Source organism: Microtus pennsylvanicus, chromosome 2 (genome assembly GCF_037038515.1).
Source record: "Microtus pennsylvanicus isolate mMicPen1 chromosome 2, mMicPen1.hap1, whole genome shotgun sequence".
NCBI classification, from domain to species: Eukaryota; Metazoa; Chordata; class Mammalia; order Rodentia; family Cricetidae; genus Microtus; species Microtus pennsylvanicus.
The window spans coordinates 139,824,651-139,844,303 of record NC_134580.1 but is presented as its reverse complement, the minus strand read 5'-3'; the positions used below and the strand labels follow the sequence as shown (position 1 = coordinate 139,844,303).

The following is a 19,653-nucleotide window of genomic DNA, read 5'->3' as shown; positions in this document are numbered from 1 at the left end:
TGGCCAGATGCTGGGCGCCACGCCCACAAGAGCTAGGCGCCTCCGCCACGCCTCATTCTGCGTGCCTCGGCGGGACCTGCGTGACGTCACAGCACTTCCCTTGTAGCCATCCGCCACCAGAAAAAGTAGTCCCCCACCACAGCTTCCCTCACCCCCAGGTCAGACAGCATATAAACTTCTAGAGTCTTTCTGCACCCGACCACGGTTCTGAGCCCTCCGAGAGACCTTCTAAGACTCCGCAAATCTGTCTTTCCTCGGGGGCGGCGGCGCAAGTAGTCCCGGCTCAAGGGAGGGTGATGGGTTCCTCCGCGACGGGGGTGAGAGGATGGCGACCTCGTCGATGCCGGAGTCGGAGAGCGACGCAGCAGCCAGAGGCTCAGGTGAGCGACAGCCGGAGACGGGCCGCCCCACTGCACAATGCGGTGCACTAAGGGTCCTACCGCGGGGCTGCCGGGTGCCGAGCTCCCGGGCCGGCGGGGCTGTCCGAACAGGGCCCCGGGGTCCCAGGCCCTTTAGCCGCTTTAGCATTTGCCTGAGCGGAAACCCGGCGCCGCCACAAGATGGCGTCGGGCCTGGAGCTCAGGCAGCGCCGGGGACAGCCCCGAGTCACCAAGCCCCGAGACCGTGGCTGTCAGCCCCCTCCGCAGGGGAACCCGGGGAGGGGGAGCGAACCACTGACCCCGGGGGCCTGCGGGCTGTACCACTGGGTCCTCATCCGAGGGGACGCGGGGTCCGAAGGGCTGAGCCGCCGTACCCACCCTGGGTCGGAGGGTGATTCACGCCTCTGGGAGGAGCAAAGGGCGGCGATTGCACGCCGCGACCACCTTTCCTGGAGGAGCACCCGCCGGAGAGGCGAGGCGTCCCCGTCCTCTTCTGGAAGCTTCGCTCTCCGGGACTCGAGGAAACCCCTCCCCGTTTGGTCGGGTGCTCAGTGTTTGCATCTGCGGAATGGGCACGCCGATGCATCTGGGTGGGTACAGCTTGGCCGGACCCGAAAGGTGGACCACTTGTTGCAGCCATGGTCGTCTCTTCCGGCAGAGTGAAAGCCGCATACCGTGCACGTTGCTGGCAGGCGGTCCCCCGCGCCAATGGAGGAGAACGAGGTGGAGAGCAGTAGCGACGCGGCCCCTGGGCCGGGCCAGCCGGAGGAGCCCTCTGAGAGCGGCCTGGGTGTGGGCACCTCGGAAGCCGTGTCCGCGGACAGCAGCGACGCGGCGACTGCCCCAGAGTTAACGGAGGCCGACGACTCTGGCGTGGGGCAGAGCTCAGACAGTGGCAGCCGCTCTGTGGTATGGACCAGGCTGGACGGTGTGGGCAAGGGGACCATCCAGCAAAGCTTACTTGTAGAAAAATACTTGTTGATTCTGAGACAGAGGCCATGCCATGCCAAACTGCTCGGAGTAGGTTTTGTTCTTTTGACAAACCCCATAGTTGTTAAAGGGACATACTTATAAAACCAGTTGTTTCCAGATCCTGCAGAAAGGGAAACTGAGGCAGAGCATGCTGACAGCCAGGATTCCTTATCTCCTGGCATTCCTAGAGCCCTAATGCTCTGTCAGCCCTTCCTGGTTCAAATGTTGATCCATCTCACAGTAACTGTAGCCTTCCGATCTGTCTAATGGGATGGGAATGTCTGATTTTATGCGTGTGAGGTTGTAAGGGAAAAAACCCACAGTGACCCATCTCTTCCTGACCCGGTACTCCTCTGCCAAGTGAGAATTAGAAGTGCGTTTATCTCTTAATGCGTCATTTTGCAAGGCAGTGGATGGATGTATCCCGACACCACTTGATGGAGAATACTAAGCAGAGGCCCTTGATGTGCAGTCTAAGGTTTCATTAAGTCAGCAGAAATGGGCCTGCTCTGAGTGTAACATGTGCTAAATTACAGGACAGGTGTAGCCCTGGTCCATATTGGACAGCTCCTCTGGGAGTGCAGACCCGACCTGTCATCATACCACCGTGATGGAGGTGACAGAGTCGCTGCAGAGTGCACACGGAGAAAGGGTCTAAGTAGGGTCCTGCTTGGCTTCCTAGAGGAGGTAGCCGCTAAGCGGTTGGGAGAAGGCTGGGTGCAAACTAGCAATGGGGTGATGATGGAAGAGTTTGAGGCAGAGAGAGCAACTGATGCAGAAACCCTGTGAAAATTGTCCCTCCTGGCTGTGGTGTGGGGTCTAGAGAGGTCCTTCTTTGAGCCCTCAGGTAGAGCCTGATTACATCCATGGACTTTAGGGCTCTCAGTGCCTGAAGAGCTCTCCTAGTCCTCAGTGGGGTCCAAGTGTAGGTGACTTTATTTGCTTTGTTCTTGGGGATCTGCAGGCTGCTCTGACCTGCCCCATCCCTGGCTCCTAAACTGCCCTCTGCTTCCTGCTCCTAGGAGGAGGTGTCCGAGAGCATTTCAGCAGACCCCTTGCCTCATGGCTACCTCCCTGATTCATCTTCTGTGTCCCGTGGAACAGTGGCAGAGGTGCCAGGTGGCCCCCCAGCCCTGGTGCATTCCAGTGTTCTCCCAGACCCCAACATGCTGGTGTCGGACTGCGCAGCTTCCTCTTCAGACCTCGGTGCTGCCATTGACAAGATCATTGAGTCTACCATTGGCCCGGACCTCATCCAGAGTGAGTGGGGAGGGTGTGGTCCTGCAGAATCCCACAGCCAGATGTGTGAATGCAAGATATAGTTGCCTTACTGTGGAATGTGTCAGGAAAACTGATAGCTGTTTCCAAACAAGGTGCCACAGTGGGTTCTTAGTATGATGCCCGGATGTCACATGAACAAGTGCTTGCCAGGCAAACATGGTGACCGCTCTTGAACCCATGTAACAGTAGAAAGAAAGAACCAATTCTAGAAAGTTGTCATTATACTTCTACACACATGTCCATATACACACACTGCACATGCAATAGTAATGAATTTTTTTTTAAAAAGCAGTTGTATCTGGCTTTGTGCTGGGAGCACAGGAGGTCACAGATCTTCCAGTGACCCCCAGATGAGATGGCTATCGTTAACCTGGCCCACATGAGAATTGAAAGGCAAAGAAGACAAAAAGTGACTTACCCAAAAGTGGTACTTAGAAAAAGTGGAGGGTGGCCCTGGGCAGTAAGCCCAGATGGGTGCTCCGTGAGTTCAAGCTACTGTGCTGGGCCTTTCGTGACGTGCTCAATGCCCAGCACCTCACAGAGCTCTGGCATAGGCTGAGAAGCACTGTGAAAAAGATAGTGCAGGCTCTGTGTCTTGAAGTGTGGAGAGGTCAGAGGAAGACATTCTAGCCCATTTGTCAAAGACCGGGCAGCTGGAGTAGTAGCTCTGGCATCCTGGTGCCTGGGCCAGCATTTCCCCACCAGACCTCCCACCAGCCTGCAGCAGAAGTACACACGGCTCAAGGAGGTGCTGCGACTGGTATCCAGTTGCCAGGTAAAACCCAAGGGTATGGGCCTACAGCTGGGGTTCCTCTGAGGAGTCTCACCCTCATCTTCTTTTGCCAGGCTGCATTACTGTGACCAGTGCTGAAGAAGGAGGAGCAGAAACCACCCAGTATCTGATCCTGCAGGGCCCAGATGATGGTATGAACTCTGTTGCCACTCCCAGGGAACCCTGTAATAGATGCGAGCAGAAGAAGAGGTCTCCATGTGACCCCAGAGGGTTAGCCATTGCCCTCGCCTCGTGGGGGATTTGAGCCTGCATGGGAAGAGCAGTGGAAATTCTCAGGCAGTCCTGCCTTCCGTTTTCTGTCCTGTCCTCAGGTGCTCCCATTACATCACCAATGTCTACTTCCACCCTGACCAATAGTCTGGCAGCCATTGAAACCCTGGCAGATGGCCCCACATCTACATCTACATGCCTCGAACCTCCTGAGGAGCCCCAGGGAGAACCTAGCTCTCTAGCACAGCCACCCCCAGCCTCTGGCACTGACGAGCTGGACCTGCAGAGCCTGGAGGCCATGATGGAGGTGGTGGTTGTGCAGCAGTTCAAGTGCAAGATGTGCCAGTACCGGAGCAGCACCAAGGCAACCCTCCTTCGCCACATGCGGGAGCGGCACTTCCGCCCAGGTGTGTCTGCAGTAGCCAGTTAGGCCTGGAGGGGTGGAGAGACCACACATAGCCAGACGTTGCAGCTCGCTTTGCTTTTGCAGCAGCAGCAGTAACAACAGCCGCTGGTAAAAGGGGGCGTCTACGGAAGTGGGGCACATCTACCAAGACCACAGAGGAGGAAGGGCCAGAGGAGGAGGAGGATGACATTGTGGATGCTGGGGCCATTGACGATCTAGAGGGTAAGCCGCTCTGCTGGGTAACCCTCTGTCCCCACACTCGTCTACAAATCCTGAGCTCCTGGCTGCCTACCTGGAAGGAGACACATCATTGTCCCTCCAGTACAGAAGAAGCTGTGTGGCTACATACTGAAAACCAGAGCAACAGAAGAATTAGAATGCAAGCAGAAAATAGATGTGTTTTCCATAACTTTGTTAGCCACAATTTATTTACTTAAGTATCTAAAATAGTTCAGTGTATGGTCATAAAATCTTAGTAAAACCAGGCACAGTGGTATCTGAAGTACAGGCAGAAATATCAGAAGTTCATGGTCACTCTTACTGCATAGTTAGCATAGTTAGAGGCCAACCTGGGCTACATGAGACTCTTTCCCCACCCCAATTCAAACCAATAAAATATTCTTTTTTCTCTCTCTCTCTCACACACACACACATACACCATTTGTGTAGATGCTTGTGCAGGCCAGAGATTGATGTCAGGTGACTTCCTCAATTGCTCGCTGCCTCACTTTTTGAGACAGGGTCTCTCACTGAACCTAGAACTTGCTGTTTGTGCTGGACTGGCTAGCCAGGAAGTCCTGGGGACCCTCCTGTTTGTGTCTGGTGTTGGAACTATTGGCATCCACTGTCTGCATAACTTTTGACATGGGTTCTTGGAGTTTCTCCAAAGTTTTTGGTTGTTTTAATTATATGTGTGTCTGTGGGTATGTGCATCTTGAGTGCAGTACTTCCTGGCTGCCAGAAGAGGGTATTGTATCCTTTGGAACTGGAGTTACAGGCAGTTGTGAGCTGTTCCACATGGGTGCTAGGAACTGAACTTGAGTCCTCTGCAAAAGTAGTAAATGAGCCATCTCTCCAGTTCCTCCCCCTCCTAATTTTTGAGATAGAGTTTTCCTGTGTAGCCCTTGGTGGCTTCAGACTTGTTCCTCTTGAACATTGAGATTATAGGTATGTATCATCATAACTGGCTCACTTTTTTTTCTCCTGTACTTAGAGATCTTGTATGCATTTTATAACTAAGTTTTTCTGAGTTGGACCAGGCTCGTTTTACGGTTGAACGGCCATGTGTGGCTATTGTCCACAAGGTGGAACAGTTCAGTCTGGGAGCTTGTAGACTCAGTGCTAATTGCCTGTTTTCTACCAGTCGCTTAAGTGACTTGAGAACCAGGTACCTCTTTGTGCTTACAGTTAAGGTGAGTTATTGGCAGGTGCCAGGAAAGGTGCAGGAAAATGAAGGCTAGTCCTCTGTGGGGGAGGGTGCAGATGGCTTCTTGGAGGGGACCTCCCTGGCAGAGAGAAAAGTGATGGGGAAGTGGGATTTGTTAGAGTGTGGGTCTAGACACTGTCCTTTACTGTCTCTGCAGAGGACAGCGACTACAATCCAGCGGAGGATGAGCCCCGGGGCCGGCAGCTGCGGCTCCAGCGTCCCACGCCTAGCACCCCAAGACCTCGAAGGAGGCCTGGCCGACCCCGAAAGCTGCCCCGCCTAGAGACTGCGGACCTCTATGATGGTAAGACTTAGTCATGGGATGGCTGTGTGGGGGTCACACATGGCTCTGCTGCCTGATGCTTCTGGGGTACTTGTGAGACTGAGTGCGTGCAGAGCAGCAGTCTCCGTCTACTGCTGCAGGCTTCGTGGAAAGGAGCCCTGCCCCAGCTGGAGAAACCCAACCTCGGTGATTGTTTAGTTTAGGCAGACGCCTTCCAGTGATAAGTTGTCACAGCAAGAAAAGGGGGTGAGTCTTTATAAGTGAGCCAATCATCTTTTAATGGCACTGGAGAAGAAAGAATGAGACCTGGTGACTGCTGTGTCACTCGAGGGGATGACTTGTCATGGTGTGAGTACAGGCTTTGTCACCTATCAGCTCTGACCTAGTGCGTGTCACTTTGCCCCTTGGATCTCTTCTTTATGAGCGGAAGAGGACAGCATCTGTTTGTGTGGTGGCCACTGTGCCTATACAGTTTGAATGTAGATTCTGGAATCCCTCCAGAGAAACTGTAGTTGCAGAAAAGTAAATATAACCCACCCAGGCAGTGGTTCACAGCAAGAGTGAGTGGCACTGGTCCCAGGGCCTGGGGAAATGGCTGAGTGGGTAAGAGAATTTGCTGTGGAAACATGATGAGAGGTCAAGCTCCAGCACCAACAGAAGGAATACTTGAGGTGATTGTGTGCCTGTGTTCCCAGTGCTGGGGGTACAGAAACAGGTTGGCCCTGGGACTTGATTGGCCATCCAGCCCAGCCAGAATGTAGAGTTTCCAGTTCAGTATTCAGTAGGAGATCCCATGTCAAGTGAGTAAGGCAGGAATAAAGAGCAGGAGACGTGATGTCCTTCTGTAGCTTTGCTGGTCCAAGAACAAGTCCACGTACCATTCCCCAGACGTCACACTGTACAGCACACACAAAGGAGGCGCCTTCCAGGCTGTATCATTAAAAACAGAACAAAGTGGCTGCATAGGTGGCTGAGTGGTTAAGAGCATTGGCTGCTCTTGAGGAGGACCAAGGTTCAATTCTTAGCATCCACATGGTGGCTTACAACGATCTACAATGCCTCCTTCTGACCTCCACAGGCACCAGGCACACACATGACAAACAGATAGACGTGTAGGCAAAACATTCATACACAAAAAATAAAGATTTTTAAAAAGAATAGAAAAATTAGTGCACGTTTGTGTGTGCACACACAAGCATACCACATGGAGCTTCTACATGTCAGAAGACAGCTTATGGGAAATGGTTCTTTTCTGCCCTGTGGGCCCTGGTAATTGAGCTCAGGTGTCAGGCTGGGTGCAGAAGTCTGTGGTTATTCCCTAGGCCTTCATGCCAAGTGGCCAAATTTGTTGACAGTGCCAGGGATGCAGCCCATGACATTGTACATGCCAGGCAAGTGCTTTACCACTGGCTCACACACCTCCAGCCTTGAAGGAGTTTTTCTGTTTGTTTGTTTGTTTCTTCTTATTTTTATATGCTTGGGTTTTTTGTCTGTATGTATGTCTGTTTGCCATGTGCTTGCAGTATCTGGAGGCATCAGATCCCCTGGGACTGGGGTTAGACAGTTGTGAGTGCCATGTGAGTGGGGAATTGAACCCGGGTCCTCTTAGCCACTGAGCCACCTCTTCAGCCCTTGAAATAGTATTTATAAACAATTTGAAGAGGTTTGCCTTTCAAATTAGACTTCAGAGAGTTTGTAAGCTGTCCATGGAGCTCCCTTGCCATGAACCCTTTCTTGGGTCACCAGCCTCACAAGGATATTCCAGGGTCAAAGCCACTGTTGTTTTCTCCCAAATCCACAGTATCCCTGTGGGTTAGTACAGCAGTCGGGAGATGGGACGGATGAGACTCAGAGAGGGAAAGTCTTTGTCTGCGGATTCACAGCCAACCCATGAGGGTGCTGAGTCCAGAACCTGACTGTCTGGGCTGTTGCTGAGATACTGTCCCATTTCTGTCCTGCTGTGCTGAGTAGGTTAGAAGCAGGGTGACATCTGCACTGTCCTCTCCTCTGACCTTGTGTCTATTTATTCTGTGATCACTTGTGAAAGTTGACTGGCCTCAGCCTGGAGTGTGTGACTGACTAATCTTGGTGTCATGACAGGTGTAGCAGAGCCTCTGGTGAGTTCCCAGAGCACACAGAACCCTCCAGAACTGCAGGATCTCGAGGCTCCCAGCTCCTCAGGCCCTGGAGGCCTATGGGGCAAGGTGGGGAGAGGCCCAGTAGAATCTGGTGTGAGTCAGTCAGATGCTGAGAATACAGCCCACTCTTGCAAGGATGAACCTGACGCCCAAACCCGCCGCCGAGGGCGACCCTCCAGAAGGTTCTTAGGGAAGAAGTACCGAAAGTAGGTACAGTGTTGCAGAGGTGAGCTTAACAGGCTGGGGGTTCCCTGAGCCGACAGCCCAGCCAGTGGACTCTCCTTCCCTTCCTGGCAGGTACTACTACAAGTCGCCCAAGCCACTGCTCAGGCCTTACCTGTGCCGCATATGTGGTTCACGCTTCCTGTCCCTTGAGGATCTGCGCTTCCATGTCAATTCCCACGAAGCTGGTGACCCACAGCTCTTCAAGTGCCTGCAATGTAGCTACCGCTCCCGTCGCTGGTCCTCACTCAAGGTGTGTGGTCCAGGGGGTCACAGGGCAGGATGAGTCACTCTGACCATCTAGCTTATGAAGGATACTGGGACATGGTGGCCTGTGGAGGGCTGCCACAGGCAATTGTTAGGGTGTCCAGTGAGTGACACCTCACTTTGAAAGATGCAATTGACATTAGAGATCGTGTAGACATGCCTATCCTCGCTGCCCGACTGGCCAGGTGGGTAGTTACGTCCAGCAGTCACTCCACAGCAGTGGCATGTCTCAGGAAAACGCTTCTTTCATCTCGCTCCAGAGATGTGGGCCAACAGTAGCCCATGCTGTATTTTGTCATTTTGTGTCAGTTGAGGTTCCAGGTGTTGACTGTACCAATGTACTGCAGAATTGCAACTTGACGACACCTGTGCTATGGCAGGGTGGAGTGTAGACTCATCCTTCATGGCCTGGCGGACAGTCTGTGCTGTCTCCATGTGCTACTGCTTCAGCTACGCAGAACACGCAGGCTGGAGTTGTTCTTTAGGCTCCTCAGGGAACTGTCCCACAGTGTGGAGCATAAGGCATGGGTTATGGAGCCACATTGCCCAGCTCCAAGCTTTGCTGTCACGAGGTCCCTTCATTCTGAGCCTTCATTTCCTTTTCAGTCAGATGGTAAACTAGCCTAAGGACTGGCACAGCAGGTGTCTCTCTGGGAAGAGTCCCCAGCCAGGCAGCAGGCTGTGCTATCCACACTCACCCTGAGGCTGTGAGCGAGTGTGCAAGGGGAGGTAAGGAAGAAGGAGGGGCAGCGGAGTCTCCAGCCCTGTCTGTCTCTCCCAGGAGCACATGTTCAACCATGTGGGCAGCAAGCCCTACAAGTGTGACGAGTGCAGCTACACCAGTGTCTACCGGAAGGATGTCATCCGACATGCGGCCGTGCACAGCCGGGACCGGTCAGTGAGTTGTGCAGGCACATGAATCTAGGCAGGAAAACATGTGGTCAGAAGTACCGTGGGTCCTCTGTAGCATCCCTGCTCTGGTTAGAAACATTCAGAAAGCAAGGTGAATCCTACCTGATCAGTGTTCCCAGAATCCTCAGGGCTAGCGCTTTGAGGTCCCCAGTTCAGGATCTTCCTTCATGTGGGAGCTTTAGTTTCTCATCTGGAAAGTGGAGACAGTTGTCGAGGGGCCTGAAGGAAATTGTGTGACTACAGGGTTCATGGGTGATTAGAAGGTCTTGTGCTGGTCAGGTGCAGGCCTTTCTCAGAGCTAAGAGCAGATTAGGACTGGAAAAATCAGATGTTTTCCAGCCTGGTGGCTGCTCAGTGAGTTACAGCCAGGCCTATGGCTCCGGCAAAGAATTGGCTTCTCTGGCCTATGATCTATGAGCAGAGGGTGGATAGAGACCCATGGAGTACTGGAACCAGGGTGGGTGACAGTTTTCCAAGATGCTTACAGGTTTCTTGAAAAAGAGGGGATTGTGTAGCCTGCTAGGATTCTGGTCACCAGGTTGAATCCTGTTCTCCAGGGCTTTTTCCTGTGGGGCTTCTTGGAGCCTGTAGTGCAGAAATGTGTCCTGTGACTGGAGGGGGGCAGACCATGACCCTGCTTAACTACTAGCACAGAGCGTGTCTCCTGTGGAGTCTTAGCATTCTCCCCAGGAAATACCCGCTGGCTCTCCATGGGTTCAGAGGAGAGGGCATGAAGAACAAGAGGGGTGGTCTGGACTGAGATTGGACAGCTGTGGGGAGGCTTTGGTGACACTTGGTTTCTCCTTTCCCAGAAAGAAGAGGCCAGATCCGGTGAGTGTGGGGCCTTGGCCTGGGAAGGGCCTTGGACTGCTGATAGGGGTAGTGGATAAGGTGAGAGCTCCCTGCTCTGTCCCCTTCTCTCCCTCTGACCTCTCATTATACCTTCCCAGACCCCAAAGCTGAGCTCTTTCCCTTGCCCAGTGTGTGGCCGTGTGTATCCCATGCAAAAAAGACTAACGCAGCACATGAAGACTCACAGCACTGAGAAGCCACACATGTGTGATAAGGTGGGTGGTCAGGCGAGCTGTGGCTGGAGGCAGGGCCCTCTCTGGGCCATCCCCATCTCATTCCACCTTCCCACCCACAGTGTGGGAAGTCCTTTAAGAAGCGCTACACCTTCAAAATGCACCTGCTTACACACATCCAGGCTGTTGCCAACCGCAGGTATGTCCCCACTGGAGGTCCCTGGGTCGGGAAGGAACCCCTCCTGTTTCTGAGCTCCCTGTTAACTGCCTCTAGGTTCAAATGTGAGTTCTGCGAGTTTTTCTGTGATGACAAGAAGGCACTGTTGAACCACCAGTTGTCCCATGTTAGCGACAAGCCCTTCAAATGCAGCTTTTGTCCCTACCGAACCTTCCGTGAGGATTTCCTGCTATCCCATGTGGCTGTCAAGCACACAGGTCAGGCCAGCCCTCCAGTCCCAACACCCCAACCAGAGTTCAGCTCTCTTTGTCCCTCTCAACAGCCCAAGCTACAGATAGACTTAACCCTTATGCCATAAAGGAACTCCTGTGGTATTCTTTTGCTCCTGAGCCCAGCGCCAGCAACTGCTTTCCCTGCCTTAGTTAGGAAAGAGGGAAATGGGAGGTGACCTTGAGAATGTCCTTTCTGCTTTAGTCCACTGGACTGGACAGCAGTGTTTGTCCAAGCATGGTAATGACTTATAGAGTGAGTTTAGGGTTCCTTGCAGAGCTGCATGGGTGCAAGTGTCCCCCGTATCCACAGGGGCCAAGCCCTTCGCCTGTGAGTACTGCCACTTCAGCACTCGGCACAAGAAGAACCTGCGCCTGCACGTGCGATGCCGACACGCGAACAGCTTTGAGGAGTGGGGACGGCGCCACCCTGAGGAACCCCCCTCCCGCCGCCGCCCCTTCTTCTCCCTGCAGCAGATAGAAGAGCTGAAGCAGCAGCATACTGCAGCTCCTGGCCTGCCTCCCAGCTCGCCAGGGCCTGAGGTAGGTCCTGCTGGGAGGCAGTACACACAGTGGGAACTAGTGGGGTCTCCTTTGCACATTGTGATCCAACAGGATGATCCCTGCCTCAGTCGCTGTGGCGGACATCAGTTAAGTTATGGGTACAGTTGTAAGCGTAACGGAGGGTGGCTTTCCAGTGCTGGTCTGGACAGCACATACACCAGAGTGACTTGTGTTCTTAGATGCAAAGCTTAACAGCTCTGAGATGCTGTGGCCCAAACCCTGGTGGTCAGGGACCAAGCTGTCTGAATATTTTTTAACAGCATCCTAGGATCTGTCTTTGGTCTTTATGGTTGTTCTCATGGTCCAGCATAATAGCTTCAGGAACACCTTCTAGGCCAGAAGCAAAGGGAATGGCTAGGTGATGGTAAAAAATGATGCTTGCTGTCATCTACCCAAATCTTCCCGTGAGCCTTATTAGAAGCTGCTGCTTAGTTACATGGCCACACTTTTAGAGCCATGAGATGCTGAGAAGTACCATCTTGTAGATGGGTACACTGCCTTCCCACATGAAACTCAAGAGTACTGTTGACAAGAAGGAAGATGAAGGGACTTGTGAGATGGTTCAGCGAGTTAGTGCTTGTTGCCAAGCCTTATGACCTGATTTGGATTCCCAGGTCCTAGATGGTAGAAGTGGAAAAATAACTCCCCAAAGTAGTCTTTTGATACCCATATATGCACTGTGGCGCTTGTGCCTATACACATACACACAGACAAAAAAAATGGATGGATGGTTTAGATTTGGGTAAGGAGCTAGTATTCTGTCATGGGAGCTCTCAGTGGCCCTAGGAAGATAACCACACTACAATAATAGTACATGGGCTCTGGAGTTGGCAGCCTTGGGTTCAAGTCCCAGCTCTTCACATTTCTGGGCCTTACCATTCCACTGAACACTGAGCTGGTAAATACCTTTATAAATAATAGGTGAGACAAACAAGGGACTGGGAGGACATGATGACATTAGATGTGCTCGGGAAATGCACTTGGATCAGGCCACCCCTCTCAGGTTTGACCCATTCACTTCCCCAGGCCCCCCAAGAGCCAGCACCTTTCCAGTCACCTGAGACTCCCCCACTACTCTGTCCTGATGCCCTAGGTGGTGCCACAATCATCTACCAACAAGGTGAGCCTTGAAGAAGGCAGGGAGTAGGGTAGGAAGATGATAAGGGTGGCATTGGGTACCGGGTGTGCAGCCTGTTCTCAAACCCAGGCCTCATACCCCCAGGAGCTGAAGAGTCCACTGCCATGGCCACTCAGACAGCCTTGGACCTGCTGTTGAACATGAGCGCCCAACGGGAGCTGGGGGCGACAGCCCTGCAGGTGAGCACTCAGGATTTCCCCTGCCTAACTGCTGAGCATGCCAGCTCTGCTGAATGTGGCACGTAAAGGAGACTAGTGAGTCCAGATTACCTGCTGGGGGCAGATCAGTCTAACCCTTATGGGCAAAACTTGAAGGCCCTGGCTCTGTGGAGCCAAGGGTCAGTCTTTCCCAGTACGCTGTCTAGTAACCAGTGAACATTTGTCCTAGTCAGTGTTCTGTTGCTGTGAAGAGACACCATGACCAAGGCAACTCTTACAAAAGAAAGCATTTCATTGAGGGCTTGCTTAAAACTTCAGAGGCTTAGTCCATTGTCTCCATGGCAGGGGACATGACACTGGTAGCTGAGAGCTACATCTTGATCTGCAGACTGAGAGAGACTGGGCCAGGCATGGGCTTTTGAAACCTTAAAGCCTACCCCTGATGTCACTCTTCCTCCAACAATACCATACCTCCTCCATAAGGCCACACCTACTAATCTTTTCAGAGTTCCACTCCCAGGTGACTAAGCCTTCCCATTCAGTCCCCACCCCATTTCTGCGCTGAGGGTTATGTGTTGCTGCATGTGGTTCTCTTGGTCTTCTTTGGCTTCATTCTCACCTTGTCTATGTCCCTGTCCTGTGCGCCCCCCCCCCCCGGGGTCTAAAGCAGTTTCCTGTGTAAACACCACTTGGACCCAGAATGTACCCAAGGCTTTGTCTAGTGCAGAGCTTTCTCCTACCTCTCAGTGGCCTCGACACCATCTCACATCCACATATCTCCCCCAGCTCATCATCATGCCTCCATCTCTAAAGCAACCCATCTCTAAAACACAGGGAAGTTCAGTAGCACCTCTTGGTCCTAGCCTCTTGGAAAGGTGAAGTGTGAACCAGATAGAGCATTTACCTGTAATTCCAACACTTGAGCAGAGGAAGCAGGATCATAAGGAAGTGAAGGCTAGTCTAAGCTACATAATGAGTTTGAGCCCAGTCTGGGATACATGAGACCCAATCTCAGCAACAGAACTGGAGAGTTGGCTCAGTGGTTAAGAGCATTGGGTAGACCCAGGTTCAATCCATAGTATCTACATGGCCGTTCACAATTGTCTAACTCCAGCTACAGGGGATCCAGTGTTCTCTTCTGGCCTCTGTAGTCACTTAGATGTGTGGTGCAGACATAGGCAAAACAACTATATACATACACTTAGATTCAGAAAGTGAAAGTCTGGAGCGTGCCTCCCTGCCCTTAGTGGGTTCAGGAAAGGTCGTCAGGATTCTACTTAGGCTCATTGTTCTGCTACTCAGTGATCTGTCCAGGTGCGATACGCAGCATGACCACTGTGTACACATGCCATTCCAACCCTGTCTTTCGAGGCAGGGTGACAGGGTTTCCTTGTGTAGCTTTGGAGCCTGTCCTGGAACTCTCTCTGTAGACCAGGCTGTCTTTGAACTCACAGATATCTGCCTGCCTTTGCCTCCCAAGTGCTGGGATTAAAGGTGTACACGCCAGCCACCACGGCCCAGCCAAGAGAAACCCTATCTTGAAAAACAGACAAAAAAACCCAAAAAACAAAAAAAAGGTATATTCTGCTAAAGGTATTTGGTCCTACTTTAAAATTCTGTTAAATTACATAGAGGCAGCCAGGCGATGGTGGTGCACTCCTTTAATCCCAGCACTTGGGAGGCAGAGGCAGGCAGATATCTGTGAGTTCAAAGCCAGCCTACAAAACAAAACAAAACCCTCAGAGATCTGGAATTAAATGCATACACTGCCATGCCTGGCTGTTTTGTTTTGAGACGGTTTCTCTTTGTAGCCATGGCTATCCTGGGCTACATATACCAGGTTGGCCTCAAACTCAAAGGTCTCCTTGCCTCTGTCTCCTGAGTGCTGGAATTACTGAGTGTGTTTTAGGACGTTCTTGGGATGTGTAAATGAATGGTGACAGCAGAGGCGCTGGTAGGATGGTGAGCTTTAAGGCACCAAGGGACCTTGGACAGCAGCTCAGTTCCACTGGTATCATTGCAGGTGGCTGTGGTGAAGTCAGAGGGTGTGGAGGCAGAGTTGACGTCCACGTCTACTGGTAGGCAGCCTTCCCCTGAAGACACCACTCCACAGGTGGTAACACTTCGTGTAGCAGAGCCAGGGAGCAGTGTGGCAGCTGAGAGCCAGTTAGGCCCTCCTGACCTACAGCAGATTGCCTTGCCATCTGGGCCATTTGGTGGGGCCAGCTACAGTGTCATCACAGCACCCTCTCTGGAAGAGAGGACGTCAGCTCCTGGGACTCCTTACAGGTAACTTGGCTCCTTTCAGTCTTTAAGAGGCGCTCCCCACGCCAACCCAGTTAGCAGGAGGCAGAGTCCTGGTGTGTACAGAGCAGCAGGAGATTGTGTTCTGTGCAGGCTTGGAAGCTGCCATTCTTTGGTCATTGGCTGTTCTGGGAACTTGGCACTAATGGTCTTGCCTAGCTAGCTCCCACAAGATTCCCTGCTTTTACAGATGAGGAAACAGGCTAGAGGTTAGGTCAGCTGCTTAGGTGGTGAGGCTTGGAACACTGGTTCCCAACCCTATATACCTTTTTTCTGCCCCAAATGTGAGTGCTTATGTGAGTTTGAAGCCAGAAGGCATTAGATCCCCTGTGGCTGTGGGTGCTGGGAACCAGTCCTGGGTCCTCTGCAAGAGCAACCAGTGTTCTTAGGTGCTGCACCATCTCTCCAGCTCTCCATCCCCATGAGCTCCTCTGTCTTGAGTGTTTGAACAAATGTGGGTCATTTGTTGACCTGCTTCCCTCTGGTGCAAATTCGTGACAAGCATTTCTCTGCTCACTGAACTTTTAGGCCATCTGAGGAGCTCTGGTCCTGTGCTATAATGAGGGTCAGAAGCTCTAAGCCAGCGTCTGGGTAGGCTGCCTCAGCCTCTGCCCTGCCTGCTTGACTACCAGATCCATTCTGTTTCCTCCTGTTGCCTGGCCTCTCTTCCTGTCCCGTTTGACCAGCTCTGAGCTGGACACCTGGAGTGCTGTCTTCTCCTTACCAAGGGACATGGGGGCCACCCCTTGAGTAGGGTGAAACCCTGAGCAGCTCTTGTTTATCATTTATGGAAGAGTCAGCGGGGGCCTGGGTGGAAATGGTTGAGCGACGCCTTACATTCACTCAGGCTCCTTCAGCTTAACTGTTGCTTGGAGAAGGGATTCTTATAGCCTTCCACCCTATTCTGGAAATCACACCTCATACTTCCACTCTGTGCCCTTAGCGAAGAACCTCCTGGGGAGACAGCCCAGGCTGTGGTTGTGAGTGAGAATCTCAAGGAGGCTGGCACCCACTATATCATGGCAGCTGATGGAACCCAGTTGCACCACATCGAGGTGAGTCTAGGGAGTGGCCACCCTACCCAGTGTCCTGCCTCTGCCCCTCCTTAGCACCTCATGCTATGCATTTTTCTACAGTTGACTGCAGATGGCTCCATCTCCTTCCCAAGTCCAGATACTCTGGCCTCTGGAGCAAAGTGGCCCCTGCTGCAGTGTGGAGGGCCACCCAGAGATGGTCCTGAGGTTCTGTCTCCAATGAAGACTCACCATGCGGGAGGCCCCCAGGGCTCTTCCACCCCATCCCCTGCAGCCAGCAGCACCCTAGGCCTGGTAGTACCCACCTCCCCATCATCCGCAGCAGCTTTGTCAGCAAAGAAGTTCTCTTGCAAGGTGTGCTCAGAGGCCTTTGCTGGCCGAGCAGAGATGGAGAGTCACAAGCGGGCCCATGCTGGGCCTGCTGCCTTCAAGTGCCCTGACTGCCCCTTCAGTGCTCGCCAGTGGCCTGAGGTCCGGGTAGGTGTGCCCCCATCATGCCTCTGCCTTCATTGCTGCGGTCACTCGTTTGTATAAGAACTCTTTAGAGAGCATCTCCTCAAGCGTAGTCCTCTGTGCCCCTCTAGGGTCAGAGGTGACTCAGCAAGATCTCAGGTCTGGGAGCTGCTTGGTCCAGGACACCAACCAGATAAAAAGTGACTAATGCCAGACTGTGTTCCCAGTGCGAAGGATACAGAGTGTAGAGCAGGGGCGGCAAGGCATTGGATGGGGTGCTAGAAAGACCACAGAGGTGGCAGTGGAGCCAGGCAGTGGAGCATAGGCACAGAGAGGGTGGCATGACTGGAGACTGAGGGTGCTAGAGGATGGTGGGAGAGCAGATGTTCGAGGCCAACGTGGGATGGCATGAAAACAGCAGAATAGTTTCTGATAAATTTCATGAACTCTTTCCACTTGCCGGAGGGTTTTCAGATCCAACCCTGTGCTGCATCCTCTGAGCTCTTTAAGGGGCAAGGGCCTATAGCCTCACCCTCCAATGGGAAAGGTAATGCCCAGTTAGGCAGGACTGAGCCCTAGCGTGCAGGAAGTCCCTCTTCATTCAGTAAGTACGGTATAGAGTCACAAACTGAGACAGAAATTGCCCAAGTGGTATAATGGCACAGCTTCTGGCTTCTTGCTTTATGTCTGTGGTAGACTAGTCTTAGTAAGGTCCGTCCTTTTGGTCCGGCTCCTCGCTGACATGTGCATTTAGTTTCTGTGGAGACTTGTTACCTCCCATTCTGACCCACTGGTACCTGGTCTCTACCTTGTGTAGGCTCACATGGCACAGCATTCAAGCCTAAGGCCTCACCAGTGCAATCAATGTAGCTTCGCCTCCAAGAACAAGAAGGATCTGAGGCGGCACATGCTGACGCACACCAATGAGAAGCCTTTCTCATGCCACCTCTGTGGGCAGCGGTGAGGCTTGGGATGGCCAGGAGTGTGGGGGGGGGGACGGGACTTCCATGCACACAAGGTAGAGCCACTTTATACCTGTTCTTCCCTCAGTTTCAACCGGAATGGGCACCTCAAATTCCACATCCAGAGGCTACATAGCAGTGAAGGGAGAAAGACTGGGGGTGCTACAGCCCGAGCCCCAGCCCAGACCATCATCCTCAACAGTGAAGAGGAAGCACTGACCACACTGCATAGTGAGATACCCTGGGCCACAGGGGTGGGCCTCTGGTCCAAAGGCTAGAACCACAGCGCAAGGGAACCCCAGGGATGAAGCATTCAAGTTTTCCCTGAACCCTCTAATGAGCCCCTCCTCTCTGCCCAGCTGCCATCCAGTCCAGTCATGGTGTCCTAGGTCCAGAGCGGCTACAGCAGGCACTGAGCCAGGAACACATCTTTGTGGCCCAGGAACAGACAGTGACCAATCAGGTAAGCAAAGTCTGGAGCCCCTGCAGAGAGGATGGGACAGACAGAACTGAGAGGTGGCTCAGAGTTAGGGTTAGAAGCCTTGCACCATCATGAGGAGCAGAGTTTAGATCCTAGCTCCCACCGTGTTACAAGTCTGGCCAGCTCTTGCACTCCTAGAAGCCCAGCTCCAAGTAGGGTAGAGACAAGAGACCTCTGGGGTTTGTGTGGCTTCCAGCTAAGAACTCCAGGTTCATGGAGAGACCCTGCCTCAACAGAACAGGCAGGGGCTAAAAAAGTAATGCTTGACACCCTGTCTGACCGTCTGGCCTCCCGGCGGGCGGAGACACACATACACACCAAAAAACACAACACAGAACACGTGAATAAATAAAAGAACTGTGGCTAAGTTGGGCTTGGTCTTAACAGGAGGAAGCTGCCTACATCCAGGAAATCACCACGGCAGATGGCCAGACAGTACAGCACCTGGTCACCTCTGACAACCAGGTAAACTCCTGTCTCCTTGCCCGCCTAGGCCCACCTTAGAACACAAGTTTCCAGACTACCTGGGCCAGTGTCCACAGTTGTGTCTTCTACTCTGCCCACTTACCTCAGTTCTCATTGAGTGGAGCCCTAGAACCTGCCTTGTCCTCTTTCTTAGGTTCAGTATATCATCTCTCAGGACGGCGTCCAGCACCTACTGCCTCAGGAGTATGTTGTGGTCCCTGATGGCCATCATATCCAGGTAGGCCAGGTCTGGGGCAAGGTGGGGTTTGGAGGAAGGCCACACAGCCTCTTTCTAGATCACTGGCCAGCTTCCCATCTCCAGGTCCAGGAGGGCCAGATCACACACATCCAGTATGAGCAAGGTACCCCATTCCTGCAGGAATCCCAGGTATGTTACCTGGAGGAACAGGCAGAGCTGGGGTAGTGAGGCACCTGGGGGACTATATTCTTACTGGCTTCTTTCTCCAGATCCAGTATGTACCTGTGTCCCCAGGCCAGCAGCTTGTCACCCAGGCTCAGCTTGAGGCTGCAGCACATTCTGCTGTTACAGGTATAGATGGGGCTGAACACTGACAGCCAGGAAGCTGAGGCCAGACCCAGCTCCTGGAGCCTCAGGCTTACTGTGTTTTTCCCTCCTCTGGCAGCAGTGGCTGATGCTGCCATGGCCCAAGTCCAGGGCCTGTTTGGCACTGAGGAGGCAGTGCCTGAACACATCCAACAGCTGCAACACCAGGGCATCGAGTACGACGTCATTACCATCACGGATGATTGAGCCTCAAAAGCCCAACGCTGATCTTGGATATCGGGGCCAGCTCTCCTGGAGACGGGGGACTTTCCTGTCCTACTTAGGGCCTCCAGATACTGGACAATCAGTATCCCTTGACTCCAAAGGAGCCAGACCTGTGCTCTTGGGGGGTGGGGGGGATAGCCATGGGCCCCAGCCAGGACATGCTGGGTGCTTCAGCCTGCTGGCAGGCTTTGGGAGAGAAATTTATTTTTGTTTGGATGGACCCACTGGCTCCTCAGTCTCAATAAAGGGACCAGAGTCCAGCCCTTGTAGCTCTCTTTGTATACATGCTAATAACCTGAACCAGGTAAGGGCCAGGAAAGCAGGCAGAAGTCTCAAGTGGAGGCTACCTCACTCCACAGTCAGCTGACCCACCTGTTCCAGTGGTCCAGTACAGGCCCAACCAGCCTGACCCCAGGAGATGACTGAGCTAAAGAGAACCGTGCTTTCTCCATGGGCTCCCTGTCTCCAGGACCTGAAAGGGCAGGTACTATACCTATGAGGCTATATACTTCCTCTTGGGCCTTGACTGTAAAGCATTTAGC

The 19,653-nt window shown here is 52.9% G+C and overlaps 2 protein-coding genes across 8 annotated transcripts in view; one reads left to right on the top strand and one right to left on the bottom strand.

Moving 5' to 3' along the window:
- The window catches only part of Mmp9 (matrix metallopeptidase 9), a 48,149-nt gene extending 47,387 nt beyond the window's left edge, over positions 1–762 (bottom strand). The window contains exon 1 of one of the 2 annotated variants that reach the window (XM_075963039.1): positions 680–762. In XM_075963039.1, the coding sequence (XP_075819154.1) occupies positions 680–715 (36 nt within the window). In that variant the 5' untranslated portion in view covers positions 716–762. Of the gene's footprint in view, positions 1–225; positions 334–679 lie in introns of those variants that run through there. The other variant, XM_075963038.1, reaches the window with a different exon arrangement.
- Positions 259–19,373, top strand: Znf335 (zinc finger protein 335). 6 transcript variants are annotated; one of them, XM_075963033.1, is made up of 28 exons: positions 259–380; positions 1,039–1,289; positions 2,375–2,612; positions 3,480–3,557; positions 3,738–4,043; positions 4,127–4,264; positions 5,626–5,772; positions 7,852–8,095; positions 8,187–8,364; positions 9,160–9,272; positions 10,103–10,121; positions 10,241–10,357; positions 10,438–10,514; positions 10,590–10,750; positions 11,076–11,305; positions 12,353–12,446; positions 12,549–12,643; positions 14,646–14,911; positions 15,870–15,981; positions 16,063–16,437; positions 17,231–17,373; positions 17,464–17,606; positions 17,735–17,838; positions 18,244–18,321; positions 18,476–18,559; positions 18,644–18,709; positions 18,790–18,871; positions 18,966–19,373. In XM_075963033.1, exons 2-28 carry the CDS (start codon positions 1,089–1,091, stop codon positions 19,091–19,093), a joined length of 4,017 nt encoding a protein of 1,338 aa, XP_075819148.1. In that variant the 5' UTR covers positions 259–380; positions 1,039–1,088; the 3' UTR covers positions 19,094–19,373. The 6 variants fall into 6 exon arrangements, with proteins under 6 accessions (XP_075819148.1, XP_075819146.1, XP_075819147.1 ...); XM_075963031.1 differs by having other exon boundaries at positions 4,130–4,264; positions 18,476–18,709; positions 18,966–19,234; XM_075963032.1 differs by having other exon boundaries at positions 18,476–18,709; positions 18,969–19,234.
- Positions 19,374–19,653: the final 280 nt, after the last annotated feature.